General features: G+C 34.2%; 2 protein-coding genes across 2 annotated transcripts; both read right to left on the bottom strand.

Moving 5' to 3' along the window:
• Nucleotides 1-500: 500 nt before the first annotated feature.
• LOC147411547 (microtubule-associated protein TORTIFOLIA1-like) lies at nt 501-7,491 on the bottom strand. Its single transcript, XM_086449726.1, has 6 exons — nt 6,506-7,491; nt 5,634-5,825; nt 3,412-3,517; nt 2,626-3,308; nt 1,735-2,550; nt 501-918 (listed from the first exon to the last, which is right to left on the bottom strand). The coding sequence occupies exons 1-6, from the start codon at nt 7,190-7,192 to the stop codon at nt 730-732; spliced, it is 2,673 nt and encodes an 890-aa protein (XP_086305852.1). The 5' UTR covers nt 7,193-7,491; the 3' UTR covers nt 501-729.
• Nucleotides 7,492-21,623: 14,132 nt separating this feature from the next.
• Nucleotides 21,624-21,965, bottom strand: LOC147411546 (uncharacterized). Its single transcript, XM_086432247.1, has one exon. It carries the CDS (start codon nt 21,963-21,965, stop codon nt 21,624-21,626), a length of 342 nt encoding a protein of 113 aa, XP_086288373.1.
• Between the last annotated feature and the right edge of the window lie 2,776 nt (nt 21,966-24,741).

Below are 24,741 nucleotides of genomic sequence, written 5' to 3'. Positions count from 1 at the left end.
ATTCAACATTGCTAAGTTGTTTTGGATGTTGGGTCTCCTATATATTATGCTAAGATTGAATTTTCTACTCTTCTGGTTACACGGGGCTATGGTTGTAATGTGGTGTACTGCTTTGGTTGGGGAGATGGAGCGATACAATGTACATAGAAGTTTCTTATTGTGGCCCTGCTTGTTATCAAAGCGAAAGATGGTAATAAAACAGAAATCCAAAAAAAAAAAGAACAAAAAAAATCATCTTTTGTTGAAGTCGAATTGCACACGACTGTGAAAGATAGGAAATGTAGAAGACAAGAAATACAAATACAAAGTTTTGCGTTTTCCAATCTTTCTTAATATACCAAGCAGGGTTGTCTAGTTTCTTTGGTACCTAGATTGTTTTTGATTATTTTGTTCTGTTTTCAACTAAAATGACAGCTTTGTTCTGTTCTAATGGTCACTATTCCCTTTCTACAATGTGTAAAGTCTCTGAACGAGATATATGATCAGTAGATTAACTTTCACTTTGCAATAAATGCCTGTGTATAACAAAAAACAAAAAAAGATCTATATCCAGTTTCTTTCAAACCAAAATAATGTATGATGCCCTATTCAAATTACATATATGAGAATACATGATATCTAGATTGAAGTGGACCTAAACCAACACCAGAAATTTTTTTATAAAAAAGGAAAATAAGAATACATAAGATTCGCCAAGTGAAGGACAGTTCCATCTACATTACTTATCTCTCACTGCTGCAGATTTATTTCCCATGCAGATGCTAATTGCAACATTAGTTGGTCTGGAGTCACCCCTTCCCAGTCCCCGGGTGGGTCAATAGCTGAGTAAGATTCATGTAAATGCAACAGAAGTTCTCTCTTGATTTCCATAGGAATGCCCAAGACATCAGGACCATTTTCCATCACAAGATCTACTAACTGCAATAACCAGAGCGAAAAAAGAAAACACTCAGTAAGCTCAGATCAGTCGGTCGTCTTTAAATCTAGAGCTTGGGTTGCCTCACCCTGCTATTATCTTGCAATGTGGAGGGAGGGCGGCTGGCAACCCAATGAACACATTTTATTAATTTAATTTAACTGAATTTTTTTTTTTCTTCTAAAACTGCTTTTCTCTCTATTATCCCTCTGCATGGTTTAAATTTCAAAAGCATCCAACGAAACACAAATTTTATAAAATAAAAAAAAATAATAATAAAATAAAAAGATAAATCCCATCGAGAGTTTTCTTTCATTCTAATTATCCTTTTTGATAGTAGTATGTATATTGATAAGGTTCAAAGGGTTTAGGCCTTTTATCACCACCACCACCAACCACCCCTTCAAACCTTCAATCTTTTGAAACCCTAAACCAAAATGCCCAAAATCGAAACCCCCACAACTTCTAAAACCCTCGCGTTTAAACCCTTAAACCTAAACCCAAGAACATCGAAATCCAAGGCTCACATATGTGTTATCCCAAATGTTGGGATTGTCACCAACATGTTTAAAATATCGTATTGATTGAATGTTTCGGTAAATGAAAAAACTGATATGGTATTGGCCGATACATTCGATAGAAACTGATACATTCCCGAAACATTCAATGTTTCGTATCGGTCTTGGCCGATACTGATACATTCTGATATTTTAAACCATGGTCACCAATATAATGAATTTATGGAGTTGACAAATGTGGACGATAGACACACTAATAAATGAAAAGTGAGCAAGAAGTGAGGGAATACAGATCTGTACCTGCTGAATCCAAGATAAACCAATATCAAACAAGTTCTGTTCCAGTAGAAATTGTCCTACAACATGCAAAACCTCAGTTGCTGTTTCGTTAGAGAGCTGATCCATTACAGGACCCGATCTGTCCATTAGTTTCACAAGTAACAGATCATCCCCTGTCGATAGGACTTCAGTAAATGCTGTATCCATATCACCCCCATCAAATGCATCCATAGCATTGCTCCAAGAAGCCCAGACTGGTCCTCGATCCTGTCCTGCATTGTCATCTCCCAAAGCTTTGGCATCTAATTCCGGAATAGCCACTTGTGCCACCGAGTGAGATGTCCCATTGTCTTCCCCAGCTTCCCTAATAGCTTCCAGAGTAGCCTCGTCCTTTGAAGCTTGCCAAAAACTTCTTGCCGAGGGCCCCTCACCAGGTCTAATAGGTCCTGGCCCCTTATCCCAAGCTCTTCTAGATCCCATGTGCGCATTTCTTGAAGCACCATAAGGATAAGAATCCCATGTTTCATGCACATCGGATCTCCAAGGTGGGTCCCTTCCCCTCACTCCTGGAACAATACCATCCGATGAAAGGAACCTATCCGCAAAAGGAACCCTCCCCTCACCACCCCTTCCCAACTTGGCACTTGAATAGTCGGGAAAGCCATTATACTTGCCCAAGGACCTACCCGAGGATCCCTCAAATCCCGCCATAAAGTTATTACCTCTCCTACCCGATGATATTGTCAAATCCCGTGCCATGTCCTCCACAACTCTCTCAAGACCCCATACTCTTTTCTCTAGAGTTACCATACTATCATGGGACCCACCCATGAAGTCCTGCAATTTGAAAATATGTTGGTTAGCAAAACAAGTATTGAAAACTGTTTTCTATAATTAACTAAATAAACGGACCTGCAACATGTTCATTAGATGAGCTTGCTGTCTCTCCAATTGTGATAACTGTCTCTGGATAGCAAGCCAATTTCCTTTGTTATTCATGGAGGATCCTTCAACTTGACTGTCGGTTCTCGGGAAACCAACCCGAGCACTTAATAGGTCCCTTTGATTAATGTCAACTTTATCACCAATGTCAAAAGCTCTCATTTTTGTGTCTTTTGCCCTAAATGCTCTCTGTCCTGTCCAGTTATCTCGTGCAAATTCATCTAAATGTTGTTGTTCATTGGACACCACATTAGCCAATGCTTGATTTTCATCCAACTCACCATTCCCATTGTGATTTGATCTGCCTCTATATTTCGTATCATTTGTCTCTGATTCTTCCTCACCTTGTGAGCTGGAAGAATTGAGATATTTACGTGGGACCACCACTTCTACGGGCAAATCACCTGAACCCCTCGTTTGAAGTTTCTGGAAGAATTCTGGGTTAAATTCTTTGTTGGTCAAGGTTGGTGCCTTCTTCAATATCCCACCAGTGTTGTCTGACATGGCACTACCTTTCGCTTTGGAAACAGAATCAGATAAAGGGGAAGAGGAGTTTAAGCCATCCTTCACTGACACCGATTTTTGGTCACCATGATTTGTCTTTTTAGGATCTGACTTCTCTGCTGATTCAGCTGATTGTGAACTTTTTCCATCTGAAGTATCAAGAAGAGGCCTAGTTAACCACTCGGTATAAAAGGAGAACGTGTGTGTACATCTGAGTGTGATTGGAATAATATATTTTGCTGATATACTAACCACGGGGAACTTTATTTAAATCATCTGGGATTTCATCACCTCCCTTTTCTGCAATCTTCTTCCATAGTTGCAATGCCTCTGTCAAGCTATCTCTAACAGGTTTTACCTAAACACAGCCCAAAAATGAAAATTTCAATAGGCATTGTTAGTATTATAAAGTTCAATAATTTATTTGTGCTTCTACACATTTGAAGTATTTTAAGGTTAATTCATAAGTTCAATATTACAACAAATTTGAATGAAACTTAGGAGGGAAAATTTTAAGTTTCCCCATTGCTTATTTTCTTGTCTTTTAGTCCAGATATCAGCTTTTATTGATATTAAATGGATTTTATGGTGTTTAACCCCTAGCCATGGGTAATTCAAGGAGGGGAATAGTTGGGTTTTTTAGGAGTAGGGACATTCTCTTCGGGATATCATTATCAGCATTCTAATTTACCAAAAAAAAAAGAGCATTCGAGGCTTCACGTTCTTTTGAAGTAAAGTTTCTAAGGAGTTCAAGGGAATTTTCTTTGAGGATTTTTGTCTAGATGGGATTCGGCTTGTAACATTGGAGAGTAAACCAATCGATGTACTAGAGCCCATGGCTTGTCAGAGTCCCAACATATGTTCGGCATGAATACTTCATCCTGATGGACCCCGAGCAATTATATAATCCATCGTAAAAAATTTCTCCAAAATAGTAGATCAAATGAAGAATCTATTTTGGAAAGGACTTTTGGACCCCAAACCAAATGAATCCTATGAATCAAGTTTCAGGGTCTGCTGAATCCAACTCTTCATATTCATGTCAGCCTCTTAACACCCATACTCATACAACACCAACATCCATACTTGTACAACTGCAACATAGCTTAAATATCAATTAACATGAATGCTATTATTTTTCCTTTGGATTGATTGCTATTTTTATCTTGAACTGTTTCGCCTTTATAATGTGTTTTATTAGTGCAAAAAAAATTGATCTTTCTAATCTAATATAAGGAGGATGTTTTTTGCAAGAAAGAAGAGCAAAAGGAGTATAAAAATTCTTCTGAACTTGATGTTATTATTTCTCTTGTAACATGTGTTATACTTGTTATTTCCAGTTTCTCTTCTATGATATGTGGGAACTGATATTATTTCACCATCACCATCATAAAAAATTTATCTCAAATATTTGGGGTTGCCTTTTTTGTCATTCCAATTATTGAAATGTTGTCTTAGAAGGGTATAGTCATCGTATCCTGGGAGTATGTACCACAGGTCCAGCAACATCAATGGTTTGGATCTAGAGAGACAATTAAACACTTTAAATACAACGAGTTGAGCTAAAAAATAAAGATCCAATCCCCCACTTTAAATACAGCAAAATATTTCCTCAGATTCTCCCCAATCCCACCAGGATTGAAAATAGAACACCTAAGAAGTTAAGTTTAACTCACCAACTTCCATGACAGCCCTCCAACTTTATGGTCATGAACATTATTCATTGCACTTTTTAGAAACTATTTTCATAATTATTTATTTACAGAGAAAGGACTTCAGACAAAATTGAATTTAGGAATAAGATTCGTTCAATAGTTCGACTGACCGCAAACTTTGGGATGAGGCTTTGATGACGATGATTATGAAGATATAGGCATAACATGTCCACTAAAAATTGTTTGAACAGGCAATCAATGTAAGGGAGCACTTTCAATTTATGAATATATGGGTTGGGATCCGTTGACTCCTCAGAATGACTCATGAAAAGAACACATGATCCAAACCCTTTAAACACAAAATCCAACGGTTGAGATTTTTGAGTATCTTCATAAAACAAATCTTGGAGATAAATCTCAACCATTGGATTTGGCATTTAAAGGATTGGGATTAAGTGTTTTTTTCATGAGTCATTCTTAGGAGTCAACGGATCCTGACCCTATGTATATAAATATATATACGTGATGAGATTGTATTAAAAACAGAGGAGAGGTTCGCTTCGGATGTAGAATTATAAAAGTAATAATGGTAATAGTAATGTTTTATTTGTAGGCATAAGATATAAGAAAGTTGAGTCAACTAAACTATGAAAACTATTAATTTCAGTTGGTATCTTGTCTTTCTTCTTTTAAGTGTTAGGATTGTACAATTTAGCGACAATAACAATATAATTGAAAGAGCATTTACTAGAGAGTCCACTGTGTTACCAAATGATACAATAACCCAAACTCATCAAGAAGGCAGACCCATTAAGATACCTTATCAAAGCGGCAGGCCTCGAGTATGGTTATGGTTGAGGAGGTCCCATCGGTAATCAAATGGCTTGAATGAGATGCTAAGGAACTCAATGAATCAGCTGCTGCCTTACGTGTTGCCCAATCACTATTCTCAAGGCAATCATGGATGATTTGTAGCAATGTTGGCAAACTTTGTGGAGCAATTGCTCTTACCTGCAACAAATTCCTACAGCAGGTTATGACATGAGACACTACATTTTAATATAAACAACACACTTGCACTTGAAGATTAGACATTCCCCCAGTTGAAGAATCAAACTATCCTGGCTATTGGAAGGTTTTTTTTTTTTTTTACCTATAATATATAAATCTCTGATTTCCCATAAAATTTGTTGTTCTTTTTATTGGATGTTTGTGATCTGTTTTTCTTTTTTGGGATTTATTTTGTGATCTTTGTTGTTCAACAACTGTGAATTCTGCATTTTGTTTGTTGCAAGTATCCAGGTTGAAAAACTTGGAACAAACAGATCCTTTTATTGGATGTCAATAACAGTCCTTCACAAATATCACCATTTGAAGTACGTCTGATGCAATCTCTCAAACTATCTAAAATTGAAGTCCTCTACGACGAAATATACAAATTTTGACTTTGGGGGGGGGGGGTTGGGGTTGGTGCCATTTTACTCAAATCACCCAAATTTTTACTATGGTATGTTCCATCATCACACTCAAAACAGAATAATTTTCTGGGCACCATTTCTATTTGAATCATGCAGATATATTTAATCAAATTATATATTGATATCAAAATACCAAATCAATTAAACAAAATGTACATTACAAAAAGGCAACCATGAAATTTAGATAATAAAAACAACCCACATTGTCCAAACCTGAGATAAACTAGCAACAACCAACAAAAGCGCAGCCTTTGCGACAAAGTTCTGATTGTTCAAGTACTTGCAGATCCTGGGGCACAGCTTCTGGAATGCGGCAACCGGTGTGTTCGCGGCACACTCCACCATCTTTGTCATACACATTGCCGACCCAGCCTGAACCGCCTTGTTCTGCTCACCCATGGCCTCAAACAAAGGCTTTACGAACAACGACACAACCGACCCAACGTTCCCATTATCGCCATCGCCCCTTAGGTACTGAGACGATAACACTCCAATGGTATCACGACACGAGTCTCGAACACCCGAATCGGAATCTTTGAGCCTTTTGACAATGTGGGCAATGATTTTGGTGAGATGGGTTGATGTGGAATCGGTGTGAGAGGTGCAGAGGAGGCCAATGAGGCGTAATGCTTCTTTCTTGACTGTGGGTTTCGGGTCAGTAGAGGCGTCGTAGAGGCAATTGAGGAGCATTGAAATGGCATCAGAGGGGAGGGTTTGGATGATATTTTCAAGATCTTGGACTGCTATATGGTGGGTGTCTCGGTCTGAGAGTTTGGAAATGGAGGTGAGGATTCTCTGTTTGAGTTCAACCATGGCGAGATGGGAAGAGATAGAAGAGGGGGGTCTTGATGTTGTTGATGGGTTTGAAGGTTTTGATGGTTTAGGAGCTTGGGAAATCATTGTTTTTGTTGTAGAATGGAGAGAGAGATCAAGAGATATTTTGCTGCTAAGGCAATTGAATTTGAAGGTTCCCAACTGTTTTAGAGGAAAAGAGACCTTAATGAAACTGAAACTGAGATCTGAGTGAAATTGAGGTGATTAAAACTTGGGTTTTTATTTTTATATTTTATGATTTTATCTTTCTTATTAAGATTTAAGAGAAACTGATCTTACTTCTGAGAAAGAGAGAGCACCAACTGGTTACTTCTAGATTTATTGGCCATTTTTTTTTATGGATGAAAGTAGAATCCATAAAATGAAATTGAGACATTTAATTTCAAATGGTCATCTTGTCAATAGGGGAGAATCATTTTTCTGAAGTGGAAAATGATCGAAAGTAAAAAAATCAATAAGACTTGCTTTCAACGTTTGTGAGAATCTATTCGTAAAAAAAAAGTCTTATATATTTACTTAATGATTAAAATACCCTCCACATTGCATTTAAATATTAATTTATTAATAAAAGAATAAAACTTTTAATTTAGTTATTAACGTCTGAAGAAGTGATTATTAACATCAGCCCCATACCAATGAGTCGTGAAGAATGCTCTTGATTATGGTATGCGACGGATGTGACAAGGTCATAGAATCATAGATTTTTTTCATCGAGATATAAAAAAAAAAGATATGTGATTTTGTGCCATTCCAATATCAGCCGTGTACCAAAACAGCTTGCATTCATCATCATTCCACAACAAATTCAGCTAGCACCAAAGGTGGTGGAGTTGGAGTTGTTACTTAAAATGACTCAGAGTCAAATCTAGTCATTTGGTTATTGGACCCCATATTGATGGAGTTGAATCTCCCCGCTAAAAAGGCTCCTATTTGTAATTGTTTGCTCCATCTCTGCCAATGCCATGTCACCTACTCACGGCTTGTGGAAACCTCACTTAAATGCGTGCCAAACTTACACACCCTTATAAATAATATAAATAAAATGATCATGATTCATATTATTAATTCTATCAATAATAAAAGACATGACTCAAGATGAACTTGAATAGAAGAATTAAGTTCTTGTTTAGCCTACCAATGGTTCAGGTTGGGCATCGTTTTCAATTTAGTGTGATACTTAATTCTATAATCCAATATCAAAGCATCAAATTTTATTGTATAAATGTTTGAGATGGAAGATCTTGTAATTGTTTTGAAAAGACATGCTGCCATCTGATCAAACTCTTATAGCTTATTGACAAGGTACCTCAACCCCACCCCACTTTTACTAATGCCACATCAATTCGAATTCCTGTGTAAATTATTAACAAATATCACACAGAGGTGGTGTGCCAATAATAACTCTCACAATAAATTCGCTATATTTAATGTGTGAGATAGGGAGATGGGTCGTTACCATCGAATAATGAAATAAGGTAAGAGTTTGGTTATTGATTATTTTTTTTATGGTTACTTTGCTTATAGTTCACATGAAGTGTTATTTTAATTGAATTTCTCATGAAAAAAGGGCAGTGAATCATGTGGTAATAATGTGGTGTACTCTTTGGGCCCACTTTGTTTTTTAGATCAGCATGATAAAAAGTCAGATTGGTTGGTGATAAGGAAGCATTGTATTCAATAAAAAATGATGATAGGGTAGCACCACCTTGGGAGGGATAAGGTAGAGCTAGAATTAATTATTAATAATATTTGATTGAAAAAAATTTAAGCAACCTCAATTATTAATAATACTTCGGGCACGATCTGAGTTAAATCAATGAAATTAAGGGTTGCTCTAATAAGATCCAAATTCATCTCCTCTTAATAAGAATGGGCAAACCTTTATGGGTCGTATCCGGAGACATAGAAAGAGATACATTTTTGTCAACAACAAAGGTCCAATATCATGGAATTGTTGATTTTGTAGCAATCGAAAAATATCATGGATTTCATGTAAATCCGTTATTCCATCTTGAACCATAATTCAAATAAATCTTGATCGAAATAAAATAAAATCAGAATCAGAGGAATACTCAAAATAATGTGAACTAAGCTAGTAGTATGAGCATTAATTCCTTAGGGCCACCTGCGAAGGCGCACCCTCACTTATCTAGTGCATATGATGTGCGGGTGTTGTACATGCCCCAAGACTAGTCTTTGGGCAAGACTATGGTCCATGGACTGGACAAAACCTAGATGCGCTCCCCGTCCCCTATCTACTGGAATACCTGATTATCAAATTTTTTTTTTTTTTTTTTTTTTGGAACACTGACAATATTTTTTTTTAAATAATTGAAAATGTGGCTTTGAATAAATGAATGGAGTCACTTGCTTTGTTGACGATGAGATCTGGGTTGGGTTTCATTGGGACTAGTGGGCACGTTTGAAGTATGAAAAATTAAAAATAAAAAGCTTGGGACGATTAAAGTCTTCTAATTATTTACTACAAGGGTAAAAATATTATTACCACACACATCATTGGGATTCTCTAGATTAAAACAAAAAAATCTATTGTGGACTCAAAGTTAAAATCATACTTTAAATGAGTATTAGTGGACATAATGTAGAGCAAGAAGGTGGATTGAGATAATTGAAATGGACATGAGCACACCTCCAATATCAAACGACATGAATCGGATAAACGTGAATGAAAAAAATGCAATTAGTTTAGTCGATTTCAATTTTTTGAGATAAGGTTTCCAAGATGATGATCTTGGTCCGTATTTATTATGAAGCAAGCTAAACCCAATAAGTAATTTTTATTTTTTTGATAACCGGGTTCGTATTTGGGCTTTGCCCAATCCATAGATGATGGTCTTGTTCAAGGACAAGTCCGAGGGCATTGTAACCAAAGAAGTGGAGTCCCAATCACACATAGCAGAATGTGTCCCACTCTACCACGAACACATAGCTACAAGAGAACGTGGAGTCTCTCACAATGTGTTTGGGACCCATCTTCAGCAAATGATTGTGGAGGTCTCCCATCACTCTCAATCTCCTATTTGGTTTTATTGTCTTTATGTAACACTGGCACATCACACGCAACAGGTAAGTGAGGGTGCACCCTCGCAGGTGTCTCCCGAGGAATTAATGCTCATATTAAATATCAAACTTACGATCATTAGTGGTTCATGGGTCTGAAATTTTCATTGAGCCCACCCCTCCGGGTTAAGCATTGATTGAACACTATCGGATCAGATCCGGTTCACTAAGACAAGACCCTAATGATAAGTACCTACTCATGTTCTAAGTACCGACTCACATGACAACGAAAGTAATGGATATTTCATGAATTACGCATGCACTCGTAAACACGCACAAGACACATGAATTCACGTATTAAACAAGCAAAATTTTGAATTAATAGAGGGGTATTTATTTAACTTCGTCTACTTTATGAAATATAGAGAATTTTTTTTTAATAATTTTTTTACTTAATTTGAAATTTAGCTTGTTAGGCTTAGTGTGTGTTTGGTAACAGTTCTGAAGTCTGAATGGAGGTGGTCCACCATTCAAATTCAGACTTCAGCTTTGTTAAAGATGCTTGTTAAATTTCAGATTTCAAAATAAGAGGTTGATTTCAGCGGAAATTCAGCGATAGAAAGTCACTGGAGGATACTTCTGAATTCTTAAAAAATTATTTTTACCTAAAATACCCTTGTAAAAAAATATATTTCTATTTATTATCCCTTTCTTATAAAAAAACGTTAAACCCTTACCTCCTCTCTCTTCTTCATCTCCTTCCTCTCCAACTCGGCCGTCAAGACCTACGCAGGTATGTGCATCTACCACCACTCTATTGTTCTTTCTTGATTAATCACACCATGTGAATCTAATATTGAGAAAACCAAATCAAAAAAGAATTGGTTCAGGTTTTTTACCATATAGTTTTAGATTTTTTTAACCATATTTCCAGATTTTTTAAGCAGTGTTTATTGGAAAACAATCCAAAAAGAAGTGATTCAAATTTTTTAACCATAATTTCAGATTTTTTAACCATAACCATAGTTTCAGATTTTTCAATCATATAATTTCAAATTTTTTAACCATTGTTTATTGGAAAACAATCTAAAAAGTATTGTTTCAAAATTTTTAACCATAGTTTCAGATTTTTTTAACCATAACCATAGTTTTAGATTTTTTTTAACCATAACCAGATTTTTTAATCATAACCATAGTTTTAGATTTTTTAATCATAGTTTCAGATTTTTTAACTATAGTTTTAGATTTTTTAACCAGTATTTATTGGAAAACAATCCAAAAAGAATTGGTTCAGATTTTTTAACCATAGTTTCAGATTTTTTAACCATAACCATAGTTTTAGATTTTTTTAACCATAACCATAGTTTCAGAATTTTTAATCATAACCATAGTTTTAGATTTTTTAATCATAGTTTCAGATTTTTTAACCATAGTTTTAGATTTTTTAACCAGTATTTATTGGAAAACAATCCAAAAAGAATTGGTTCAGATTTTTTAACCATAGTTTCAGATTTTTTAACCATAACCATAGTTTCAGATTTTTTAATCATAGTTTCAGATTTTTTAATCATAGTTTCAGATTTTTTAACCATAACCATAGTTTCAGATTTTGTAACCATAGTTTTAGATTTTTTAACCAGTGTTTATTGGAAAACAATCCAAAAAGAATTGATTTAGATTTTTTAACCATAACTTCAGATTTTTTAACCATAACCATAGTTTCAGATTTTTTAACCATATAGTTTCAAATTTTTTAACCAGTGTTTATTGGAAAACAATCCAAAAAGAATTGGTTCAGATTTTTTAACCATAATTTCAAATATTTTAACCATAACCATAGTTTCAGATTTTTTTAACCATAACCAGTGTTAATTGGAAAACAAACATATTGGACTGCGTGCCATACATATAAAACGGCTTGACATATGTATGGGCTGCGTGCCATACATAGAAAACATATGTGTTTTCTTAATATATGGGTGAAAATCATCTATGATAATGTGCATGTCTATTATGGGATTCTTCCTATATTCCAATATCATTATTTGTTGAGACCACCATGTTAAAGTTTAAACTCCTCACATATATAAATTAATCCTGAAATTTGAATATTATTGGGATTCTTCCTATATTCCAATATCTATTATTTGTTGAGATCATCATGTTAAAGTTTGAACTCCCCACATATATAAATTTACGATGAAAAATTAAAACAAAGATCCATTAAAATAAAAATCTTCTAAGATTTGTAATTGTGAAATAATGAAACAATAACATAAATCAAAATTTCAACAAAGTCCCAAAATTTCAAACAACCAACCAAACCTATTATGGAGAAATCAAACCCTTTTCAACATCTTTCATTCATTCATTTTTATTTTTCTTCTTGCATAAAGCTTGGTCATTAGATATATTGTTGTGGTATTGGCTCCATTTGATTAATACTTCCATTTCATTGTTATTCATAGATATGGCTCACAAAAATAAAGATAAAGAAAAGAGTGTTGATAGAGCAGACTTTTCTACAGATTAATCGAAAAGGAAACACTTTCTTGAGTTGTGCTTAAGTGAGGTGAACAAGGAAGGGTACAGAGGAGTATCTCTTACCAGTGCTTCATGAAAAATATTAGAATCTAAATTCAATAAGGCATGGGGAGTGAATTTTAGTCATAAGGTGTTCAAGAATCAATATGATTACTTGAGGGCTGATTACAACATATGGCGAAAACTTATTGGATTGTCCGGGCATGGGCTTTGTACGGATATCAATACTATAAATTGGCCTCCGTAGAAGTGAGATGATGTCTTAGAGGCAATTCTCTAATCTTACGTACATATTTTTAACTTGATTAACTAGACTTAGTCTAATTATTTTTATATTATTGTTTGAAATAGAGAATTCCCGAAGCTAAGAAGTTTAGGAACAAACCTCTCGTAGATGCTGAATTGATGATGGGTGTATTTGAAAGTACTCTTTCAAATGGCGATAAAGCATGGAACTCCTTTTCATCAATCCCGCGCTCTACTGTTGATAGCGATGTGAATGGTCCTGAACCTATGGAGTACACAAATTTGGACGCTGAAGACACTTATGGTGACTCATTTTTAGGGGAAGGAGATACATACTTCCAAGGTGTAAGTGTGGAAGGCACCCCTAATACCCCACTTGAAGAGAATACATCACAAGGTCCGAAGAAACGTAGGAATTCGAATAGTGGTGACACTATTGAAAAAAACTTGGAAAGGCTTATTAATGTCATCGAAGAACAGATTAATAAAGAAGAGGCTAACAAGGGACCTTGTTTTAAAGATGTGAATGAAGTTATGAAGGATTTGAAGAACTTAGGAGTGATAAGTATTCATACTTATCATGTTGCTATATTGAAATTTGCACAACTACCGAAATTAGAATGCGCATTTATGAACTTGGATAATGAAGCAGAGAGGGTTCAATTTTTAGAGTTTATTGTAAATAATTAGTTGAAGTCAAACATTTTTTTAATAAAAACCAATGATGTATTGGTTATTTTGATATTTTGATATTTTTGGATAGTTACTATGGATGGTTATTTTTAAATTTTGATATTTTTTTATAGTTAATATGGATGATTTTTTTGGAGTTATTATCATTGATGATATTATGAAATTTTTGATTATTTAATTGGAATTATTATCTTGTTATCTAATCGAATATGCATGTTTTAACTTACTAGATAGATTGCATGTTTGAAAAATCTTTTTTTACAGCTTTAATTAATACTAACTTTTTTTAATTTTTCATTGTGTTTAGTGATAATGACGCCAAAACAATTGTTGTTGATGAGATTGGTAACATTACTTTTTATGCTTAAACTTAAAAATCGTATGAATGTTCGACAAAGGTTGTGCACATCATCACTTTCTAGCAAGGCATATGTGCGAGAACTTTTGGAAGGATCTTCAGCACAAATGTACGAGATATTTAGGATGGAAAAGAATGCTTTTGTACAATTATGTCAATATTTTCGAGATAAAAATTGGTTAAATGATAGTAGATATATAGACGTAGAAGAGAAAATGACAATGTTTTTTATGACAATATGTCATAATTGTCAGAATCGATTAGTAAAATATCGATTCCAACATTCTGGGGAAACCGTAAGTAGATATTTTTATGAAGTGTTGGATGCAATGATACAGTTTGCACGAGAGATAATAGTCCCCCCAGCATTTGACAAGCCAATGGGAGAAATTCGATCTCATGTATATTTGAGAGAAGGGCCATTTAAGGGTGCTGTCGGTGCATTAGATGGCACACTAATTGATGCGCACATTCCACTTGATCAACAAGTCCTATTTAGAGGAAGGGGACAGGGAAAATGTTTTCAAAATGTAATGACGGTGTGTGATTTTGATATGAAGTTCATATATGTGATGGTTGGATGGGAAAGAATTGCACATGACTCTAGGGTATTAAATGAGACACTGCGTAACCCAATTAACAATTTTCCAATGCCTCCTCCAGGTATGTATTTTCAAATTATTTTTTTGAAATTAATCTTATAATCAATAATATAAATTTTACATATGTTTTATATTTGTTGCAGATATGTATTATTTATGCGACGCTGCATACACACACACTAGAGGTTTTATGACTCCATATCGTAACACACGCTACTGGCTAAGAACATATCGAGGAACGCGTGCAATGGGTAGAAAGGAGAAATTTAATCATGTACACGCTCAATTAAGGAATGTCATTGAGAGGACCTTTGGTGTATGGAAAAAAAGATTCTCAATTTTGAACATAATGCCTTCATATGATTATCACACTCAACGGGACATTGTTATTGCATGCATGGCAATACACAATTTCTTACGTCGTGTTTCTCTCCATGATGAGTTGTTTCGACAATATGAAGTTGATGTCGACGAAGAGAGTAATTCTTTAGTAGAATCCGAACCATCACATGATCCACCATGTTATAATGACATATTCTCATCGCAAGCACAAGCTGATATGATCACTTTACGTGATCAAATTGCAATTCAACTAGAAAATGAATGATTGTTTATTGTTTGAGTATTACTTTGTTAGAATGTAATTTCTCAAGTATGAATTCAATTTAAAAACAATACTTTTGGATTATTTAATTTGAAATATGTTAATGGTTTCATTATGCGTAACATATTATGATTTTTGGTTAACAATTTATTAGAATTATAAAAGGGTAATGTTGTCAAAATGACCATCATGTTTTAAAATTCTATTTGTAACCAGAAGCTCTTAAAAGTTATAAACAAACAACTTTTCCAGAATAAGATTCCAGATTTCAATTTCAGACTTCAGACTTCAGACTTCAGAAGTATTACCAAACATACCCTTAGACCCATTTGGCTTTACTTATTGGAAAACAACTTTGAAGTCGTGAGTTCTAATCCAACTTAACCATAAAAAAAACTTATTATTTGAATGAATATATCTGATAAATATTTTCTTTATGTGAAACGGTTGATAATTCTATAATCAATAAAAGGTAATTTATAGAGGTGTTATCTTAACCATAGTAACAAATTCGCCGATTATTCGATTAAAGTTGGATATATTCACTGGTTAATGAAAATTTCTTGTAGACTTGGAATGAAATCCTAATTACTTTATAGACCTACTTCCTTCTAAATGCACCATGATTTGCCGCTTGTATCTTAACAAACTTAAAAAAATTATTTCTTAATGGCACTCAGCCCATTAAAATCATTTGGCCACCATTAAGATAATATGACAGAGAAGAATTATTAGTCTTGTCCAAAATTTGGCATATAAAGAAAAAGGTTTCTTATTTATATATATATATATATATATATATATATATATATATATATATATATATATATATATATATATATATATATATATTATTAGTCTTGTCCAAAATTTGGCATATAAAGAAAAGGTTTCTTATTAATATATATATATATATTCTTTTTGGATATCGTGGGTATTCCATTCTTCGGGTGGGACTAATCCTATGGTTACATGCACCGCCCCCTCAAAAAGCCCTATATGCAATAGGTTGAGTCAAGGTCAACAAGACACTAAAAGGTGATTCTAAGAAATTCATAGTTTTGTGGGATTTTGAACACTTGACCTACTCTTCCTGAGAAACTTATCAAGGCTCGGCTTGCCACTAGGCAAACCCCTTGAGGTTCTTATTAACAAAATTATGTGTGTTTTTCAAATTCAAAATTAAATTTCAACTGTGAATGTTTTTTCATATTCATATAATTTCAACTTCTACAACCCCGTTGGAATTCTACATGATATCCGATTTGAAAATTTCCATTTTTCATTGTGGACAGGAGAGAGAAATTTTCTATCTTAATGCTTACTTAATTGTACCATATGTCAACCCATTGTTGGGTCACAGCGCGGTGAAAAAAAAAATCACTTTTGAATAAATCAGATAAGGTAAAGTGTCTGTTTACCATTGGATGTCGGCACTTTGCATGAAGTCTCTAACTAAAATGTGTCATCGCAGACACTCTGCCTATAAGAAAATGGGTTGGAAGCTAAAAGGATTGGAGACCTTCCAACGCTTTAATTTTTTTTGAAATTACTTAAAAATATATAATTTCTCGAAATAAACAATAAAAATAATAATGGTTAATAATTTTTCGAAAGACCTATAATTTTTTTTTCGCCCAAAAAATTAATCTGGTATTTCATGTACTTGGGGATTGACCAAACCCAAAAGGTTGCATGTATTTAGATCAATCCAAAATTCTAAGGAACCTTGAATGTACCTTTTTGTGCCAAAATTCTAAGGAAGCTCGAATGTACCTTTTTTGTGTTTATGTCAGTATTTTACTTGATGCTTTTTTTTTATACTCACATCATCATATTTAGTTAATTTGCCTTTTTTTGATGGGAACCATATTTTTATATTGTTTTAAAAATCAACAACTACATCTTTATTACTGAAAATTGATATGTAATAAATCGTTATAATGGATCCCACTTATTAATTTAGACTTACAAATACTAAGACATTTTACAAATAACCTCCTATTGAATATAAATGATTGGGACAAGAATGAGCCAAAATGACTTTTGAACCCACACGATACAATCATGTCTGAAGGTACTTATGAAGATAAAGTTTATCACAAACTCATGGAAGAATCATGATAATATGGCTCGCCAAGTGGCATACCACAACGACACCATGACATGACAAGTTTGGGAGTGTAGATCTTTACGCCTTGTGATACATGGTTTCCTCGGGATACATTTTTTATGAGGAAGTGTAGTCATGTATCCGGAGGTGTAAAGATCTATGATTCTCAAACTTGTCACGACATGGAGTCAATTGAGTATGCCACCTGGCGAGTCATATTATTAGGACTTATCAAGGAATGATGTTTGTGGGTGACCTAGTACATAATGGATTGAATTTTGATAAAATAATACCCCTTTTTACGCACGTCCTTGACACCTCTTTCTCTCTCCTGCCCATAGTGAAAATATATAAAAATAAACTTTTTTATCTGATCACCTTGTGATAATTCAAAAACATGATATGATGAAATGGGGTTGTAGAGGACAAAATTATATGAACTTAAATATATTTTTTAAAATAATTATTTTTCATTGTTGAATTTTATTTTTAAATTTGGGTGCTCAGTAACCGTCCATTTTCAACACCTTGGATCAATCTCGAAAAATAAGTTTAATTTTTTTAATTTTAAATGTGAATATTTTTATGAAATCTAGAAAACTGTGTTGTTGGATTGTCAATGTGGGCCAAATGACCCTTTTTAAGATATGAAATCTTAAAAAATAAATCTCTAGGTAGAGAACATGTCACATGTCAAATGTCTATTGAACTGTGAGGAAACACGTCAGGGGGCATGTGCCAAAAAAGGCGTTATATTATCAGTACTCTAATGGATTAGGCTTGGTCTTGGACATATGTTATCGATAACTCCACTTCTTTGGCAAATAATGAATGAAGCCTGACTCCTCAATTGGCTATAGAAAGAATGAAGTATAGGATCAAGATGCATTTCAAATCTTTGAGATAAGGCATTGTTGTTATCACCGTCATCATCATCTTTAAGTCCACCCCAAGCCAACTAATTCTAGTCTTGCCATTGACACTCAACCTTTTATCAGGACAACCAACCAAACAATATTGACTCGGTAAAGTTCATTAAAAGCTTAGGCTGACAAAACCATTTCCAATTCTATCTTTTTTGTTTGTTACTTAAAAGCTATTGGATCAAATGTATGGTGTGACTTCAACTCAATTAAATAGAATACATTTGGGAGCGTTAAAAAATTAGAAAAATTTCAAGAAATATATAAAAGATGTTTTACGATTTCTAAACAAAACCTATCATCTTCTAAAAACAAACTGAAAATAGATTGATTCTCTTGATAACTTGATTGATTACAATAATTTTAAGAGAGTTTATATATTGAAAAAAAGATAAGAAATCCAATATTCACTACTAGATATAATCTTATTCATTACATATTTGATCTATTCCTAAAACAAGATTGGTTGTATCAGAATACACCTCATGACATTGATTCATATCTATTTCTTTAACATCTTCATCCTCTCTAAAAATCGTATCTTATTCTTTGTATTTGAAGAAAATAAAATTTGAGGGTCAAGCATTAATAATATTACTACATTCCATAATCCATGATAAATTATTAATTAATTTATCAATTCGAGGATTTAATCAGTCTTGTTCTAGAGAATTTTATGAAAGTTTGGGAAAAGTCAGAGTATTTATGATTGTGGTCAGATGGCAGTTATGTTTTGGTTGACTCGCGGATATGAGTCTGACACACGAAACTGAAATAGAACTGGTACCAGCTTTCCATCGGGCCTACTTCGGTTAAGCCCAAGTCTGGTTCTATCAGGCTTGATTTTCGAGTTTAAAAAAGAACAAAATATTGCTCCCCTTTCAAAACCCTTTCGCCTTTGCTGTCACTTTTTGTGAAAATTGGAATCCAATCTACATCCCAATTAATTAAAGAAAGGTGTCAAAGATGATAGTAATTAGTTATTTTATGAGCGGTGATAACATGACTCCCCCACGTGTCATGCTCAATCAATTAACCCATGATGTGGGGGTGTATGAGAATCAAAGACTTTATGCCCACGGTTTTAAAACTCGATTTTGTACCTTGTCTCGTCCATGCTAGATATCAAGTCGTCTTAGACAAGTTTTTCGATACGTTAGAGACATCACGTTCAAAATTTTTAAAAATGAACGTGAAAGATTAAATCTCGTTTTAAAAATTGACTTGTGCATCTGTCTCATTCATGCCTAATATCGAGACAACTCGGATGATACATCTTGGTCTCAGACAAGTTTTGAAATCATGTTTATGCCTGTGTGTATGGGGATGTGTGATTGTGTATTCTAAGGTATAAAGTCTGGTTTTGGCACATCCCACGTCAGGGAGTCGATTGAGTATGCCACGTGGGGGAGTCATATTATCACGACTCTTATTTTATTACGTGTTCTAATTGTATATATTGCGCACGCGCGGGCACACACACACACACACATCAAAGATCTCATGGAAACGTAAGCATTCTCCAATACTTTTTTTTTCAATAATTCCTTTCCCTATTTTATCATTTAGTGAAAAAGATAATGATATATTAATTTTTTTACATAATAAATACTAAGAGCATTTAATCTTTAGAAGTAAATATCTTGTTGCAATAAACGATTTGGAAATTAAAACAAATAAATATTTATTGTGTAAAAGACCATCATACCCTTATTTGTTTTCACTAAAAGACAAAATGAATATGAGTATTATTGAGAACAAAAAATGTTAGAAAATACTAATGTCCCCATTAGATTGACAAAACGCTTACAAAAGTTTTGTCTTATGCGGCTTAAAAATTTTGGATTGGACTGATTTTTTGTGAGAATGATTTCTATGGTGAGGAGATCATCCTTACTAAAAATCAGCTGAATCTGAAACTTCTTAGTCCATCAAAAGTTATTTTAGAATTGTGAACCATCGATTGTGTACCAAAAATTTGTAAACCACTTTTGATGGGCTTAAAATTTTTAGATTCGGCTGATTTTTAGTGAGGATGATCTCCTCACCACATATATATATAGGGGGGGGGGGGGGGTTTCGAATTGGGCTGATTTTTTATTTTTTTGTTTTTGTTTTGTCAGGATGATCTCCTCACCAATTTGAACCCTCAATTTATACACACACACACACACACGACGATATGGTAACAGGCTGGGTTAGGTCATGACTCGCATTTTAAGTTATTGCCCGGACCAGATTGACGAGTTGAAAAATCAGTTCCCATTTCAAAAGATGTTAGTGATTTTATCTTGTAAGATTAATTAGTATCTAACTAATTAGGTTCTCTATCATTTGAAATTTCTTGCTTCTTTTTGTGCTGGAAATTCACATTTTTGGCCTGAGAAAGGCAACTTGAGATGTTTTTAGTTAAGCCAAGGCACCATTTCTAGGTTAATTTGGTCGCACAATTTGGCATCTCATGGTGAAATTGTTACCTTATTATAATCTACCCACTATCCAAAATATACCAGACAAATCAAATCTTGGTTTACGTTTCCCTTGTGATGGACCTAGAAGACACGTCCCCCACGTGTCAAGTATCTGCCTGGGATCATGTCTTCTTAGGTCTAATCTGGATGTAGGATGCAATTTCGTTAGTAATAGTCCATTTAGGTTGGAAAATTCAGTCCGAAGTATAGGGGAGTATAAATGATCAAGGGGTGTGGTAACTCATACGACTAGAGCAAACTTTGTACTATTAATGGGTGCCTCTCTAATTTTATACGGGGACATGCATTCTAGCTGATTTAATCTTAAAGACGTGAACCCTTTTTTTTTTGCCATTCGAGTTTAGTTATCTAGATTTATATCTCAACGAATCCGGATCAATTTAAAGAGATTTGACACTAGCAATCCGGATCAATTGCTACTATTGGAGTTAGAACAAGATATTCCTTGTTTCCTACTTCCATAATTTTTTTTTTTTTTGGGTGGGGGGGGGGGGGGGGGAAGAAGTGGGTTCTTATCAATCTGTTTGTGAATTTATTCAGTTTTTCACTCTAAAATAAAAATAAATAAAATTTACACTAGAACTGAACCTTACAGTTAATATCCATATATACATTGAGTAATGATCCTGCCTAGCTAAAATGCTTTGTGATATATGTGCAGTTAATTAAGCTTCTGGAGGCAGAACTTCTTATCTTTTTGATAGATCTTGTCAGAGCTTAGTTGAGATGATCATGGCTCACAAACTTGAGGTTATCAAAGGTAATGGAAATTCCATCAGGTTGAAGGATCTAACATTGTTGAAGTTGTGGAATTAATATGTGGGAACACCGATAAATGAGCCAGCCCTATAGCCAATTGGCTAAAGAAGCTCAGTTTCTCGAAGCTTTCGGAAATCGTTGGCTAGCCCTGTGATTGCTTTACGTCATTTTTCAGATTCCTGTAACCGAACCGAGGAATCCCAATTGGCCTATTGTTATCTGCAACTTCGACTAAAGAACATATGCTTGGTAGGAATCCGCTAACGCCTTTCTTCTTCTTCTTCCTCTTCGGGGGCATCGTCACATATCCAAGCTTCTGTTTGGAACCATCACTGGTGGAAGTGATATCTTCAATCTGTTTCCGAGATTTTTGTGAAGTGTTGTGGCTGTCCAATTCAAGTCTGCTGAAGTATCGGATTTCTTGAAGGACGAGGGACCCCACCGTGCCTCGGGTGCCTATCTCAACTGGAGTGGTTGCAGACATTTTTTTCATGGAAATTGGTTGCTGTGGTGCGGGTTTTATACATCAAAGTTGGGTTTCGTTAAGAATGTTGCAGAGGCTTGTAGGTGAAGAGTAGTGATGGATTTGGGTCTATTCTAATTGGGGAGATTGCTTTGAGTTTGGGGAATTTGGCTTGGCCTTGCACATAATTTACCCATAAATACACCACCTCATGTGCTTTATCCCAAGTGGACAACATGGGATGTTGCATAGTGAAGATTAGATTGTGATATGGTCATCAGTTTCTTGTGTTTGCAATCAAAGCATGTAAACCTACTTACATTTACCCTTCTTTTTAAAATTGCTTTGGTTGTAAGGTCAACATTTATGATTACGGTTGGATCAAGATCAGATGGTCAAATAAGTACTATTAGATCTCATAGCTCATCATCGTCCAATCAAAGATCGGACACTGACTAAAGGCTTATACCCATTAAACTTTACTCCTCATTTTCATTTTTATCTTTTTAACCTGTTCAGTGGGCATGTAAAGGGTGGTGGGTGGTGTTTTGTTTGGTGAAGTTGATTGCTTTTTAGGTATGGAGGGTCATGGATGGTGTTTTGCTTTTGCAATTTCTATATGTTTAGTTTTTATTTAGTGTTCTTATATTTTATAATACTGTTTAAAAGTGGGTCCATAAGAACCATAATTGACATCACCTTTATACACATCTTTGTGGTTAGAATTGATGCAAGCCCGTGAAAGTAGTGAAAGAAATCATGAAATTCTTTTGGTTTTATAATTCTGGCATGACTTCACTGATCCCACCTCACAAAATTCCACATGGTTCACCGACTACAAGTGAATTTTATAAATTTTTTTTTTTTTTTTTTTTAAATCCTGAATTATGAATATTAGCTATTTTGATTTGAGAATATCTCATCATGAGTCTAGCCTTTGAGTAGAAAATGGGCTTCAAGCCCATTATAAATACAACAACAATAAAAAAAAGAAGTATTTTCCCAAAGATTTAACCTCGATTCAACGAATTATGTTTTTTCCATTCCACTCCGTCCAGAACCAAGTCTTTTTTTATTGAAAGTGATTTCAGATCCACTCCAATCAAATTTTGGTGTTACTTCGCTTTCGAGGAATGTCTTAGCATGAATGGAATGGAATATCTAATCAGAATTCATGTTAGGAACGTGACACAACCATCCTTTATTCGCGTGGTTTCATGCCATGACAGATAATGCTCAAATTAAGAGTGGGCACTAGGGATCATGTGATATAAGACTGATTTCTTTGGTAGGGGCAGAAGAGGGATATCAAATAACAGTGGGGATCATGTACTCTTAAGGAATTAGGTGGATACCCAACTCAAGGTCTCCTTTGCACCACAAATAAGTCTAATTGTTTCTTTACTTACGAAGTCATGATCATAATAATAAAAAAATAGATCGAATAAGACGGTTAGAAATCACCAACCAGGCTGATTATTTCTGTGTAGGCTCACCATAGATAGTTTACTATCTCCTTCATATCTATCTAGAGTTCACTTGGATTGTGTGAATCCAGCTGAGAATATTTGGACTTTAAGATAACCTTGATTACATACCATCGTACAGAGGATGCTACAAAGTCAACTAAACAATTAAGAGGACTGGAGGATGAATGCAACAAAGTCAAAAAAAAAAAAAAAAAAGACTATAAATTCAACATCCTATCCTCTTTTGTTTGCTGCTGCATCATTGATTTCTTTATCAATCAATTATATTTGGCATAAATGACTCATTTTTAGGTTATAAAAATGGACATTTCATCCTTCCATGTGTTATACATAATTGAATTACTAACAAATGGGTTATGATGTAGTAGCTCATTGACCCTATATTAATAAAATGCTACTTCAACCTAGGATTTGAGAGAATTTTTGTCGTCTCTTTTTAGATCTTAACCTATCTTGATGTTGAGTTCGACTTAGATAAAAGTTTCGAATGTTTTGGGGCAATTGGGATAATTTTGTTGTCTGTCTAATTTTATTGGATAAAGAAATGAAGTAGGGGTGTCAATGGGTAGGTAACGGTTCGGTTCCTAAGATACTAAAAATCATAATTGCTTTATTTTTTTCAGTTCCGATTCTAAGATAGATGAAATTGGAACTGCCAAAAAACACGGGTACCCATAGATTTTGGTTCCAAAGAATAGAATGAGAAAAATTATTTCAAATCACTATAAAACATTTTTTTTTCTTTAAAAAATTAACGTATTATCTTTTGAATTATCAACTTAATTATAATATGTTCCACTAAAGACATAAATTAATTTCTTTTTCAAAAATTAAAAGTTATCCTCTCCACAAGTAATAATTTTTTTGAAGAAATGGTCCATATTAGACTCCATTGCATAATTTATATGAAAAATTGAAGAGTTTTATAACATATATAAATTTTAAAATGAAAGAAAATCTTAAATCATTCATAATATTAAAAAATGATAAAATAAATCGGTTCCAAGCGTGAGTACCCATCAACCTAGCGGATCCGATTCCTATTGGTTCGATTCCAGTTTAGACCCGTCTCTAATCTATTCTAATAAAAAGAGAACCGGAAATGGGATTTTCGATTTCGATTTCAGTTCCAGTTAAGTAATAAAATCGAATATAACTATTCAACAATCTGATATTAATATTGGTCTAAACCCTAAAGTATCAACGTACAACTTAATATGATCCATCATAATTATACCTTAATAGATTAGATTCATTTCGTATTCCCATGGCGAATTTTGGAAAGTTCACTATCCAGAGTTCAACTT

The sequence above is a fragment of the Akebia trifoliata genome, chromosome 1, assembly GCF_017979445.1.
Source record: "Akebia trifoliata isolate Shusen 1 chromosome 1, ASM1797944v1, whole genome shotgun sequence".
Taxonomy (NCBI): domain Eukaryota; kingdom Viridiplantae; phylum Streptophyta; class Magnoliopsida; order Ranunculales; family Lardizabalaceae; genus Akebia; species Akebia trifoliata.
The sequence above is the reverse complement of the archived record's forward strand: the minus strand, read 5'-3'. Positions and strand labels throughout refer to the sequence as shown.

Coding starts and splice junctions, on each gene's coding strand:
- LOC147411547 (XM_086449726.1), bottom strand. CDS start 7,192: ATGATTTCCCAAGCTCCTAAACCATCAAAACCTTCAAACCCATCAACA. Junction 3,518..5,633: donor AGGCCTGCCGCTTTGATAAG/GTATCTTAATGG, acceptor GGCTGTGTTTAG/GTAAAACCTGTTAGAGATAG. Junction 2,551..2,625: donor ATCTAATGAACATGTTGCAG/GTCCGTTTATTT, acceptor TTCAAATTGCAG/GACTTCATGGGTGGGTCCCA.
- LOC147411546 (XM_086432247.1), bottom strand. CDS start 21,965: ATGTCTGCAACCACTCCAGTTGAGATAGGCACCCGAGGCACGGTGGGG.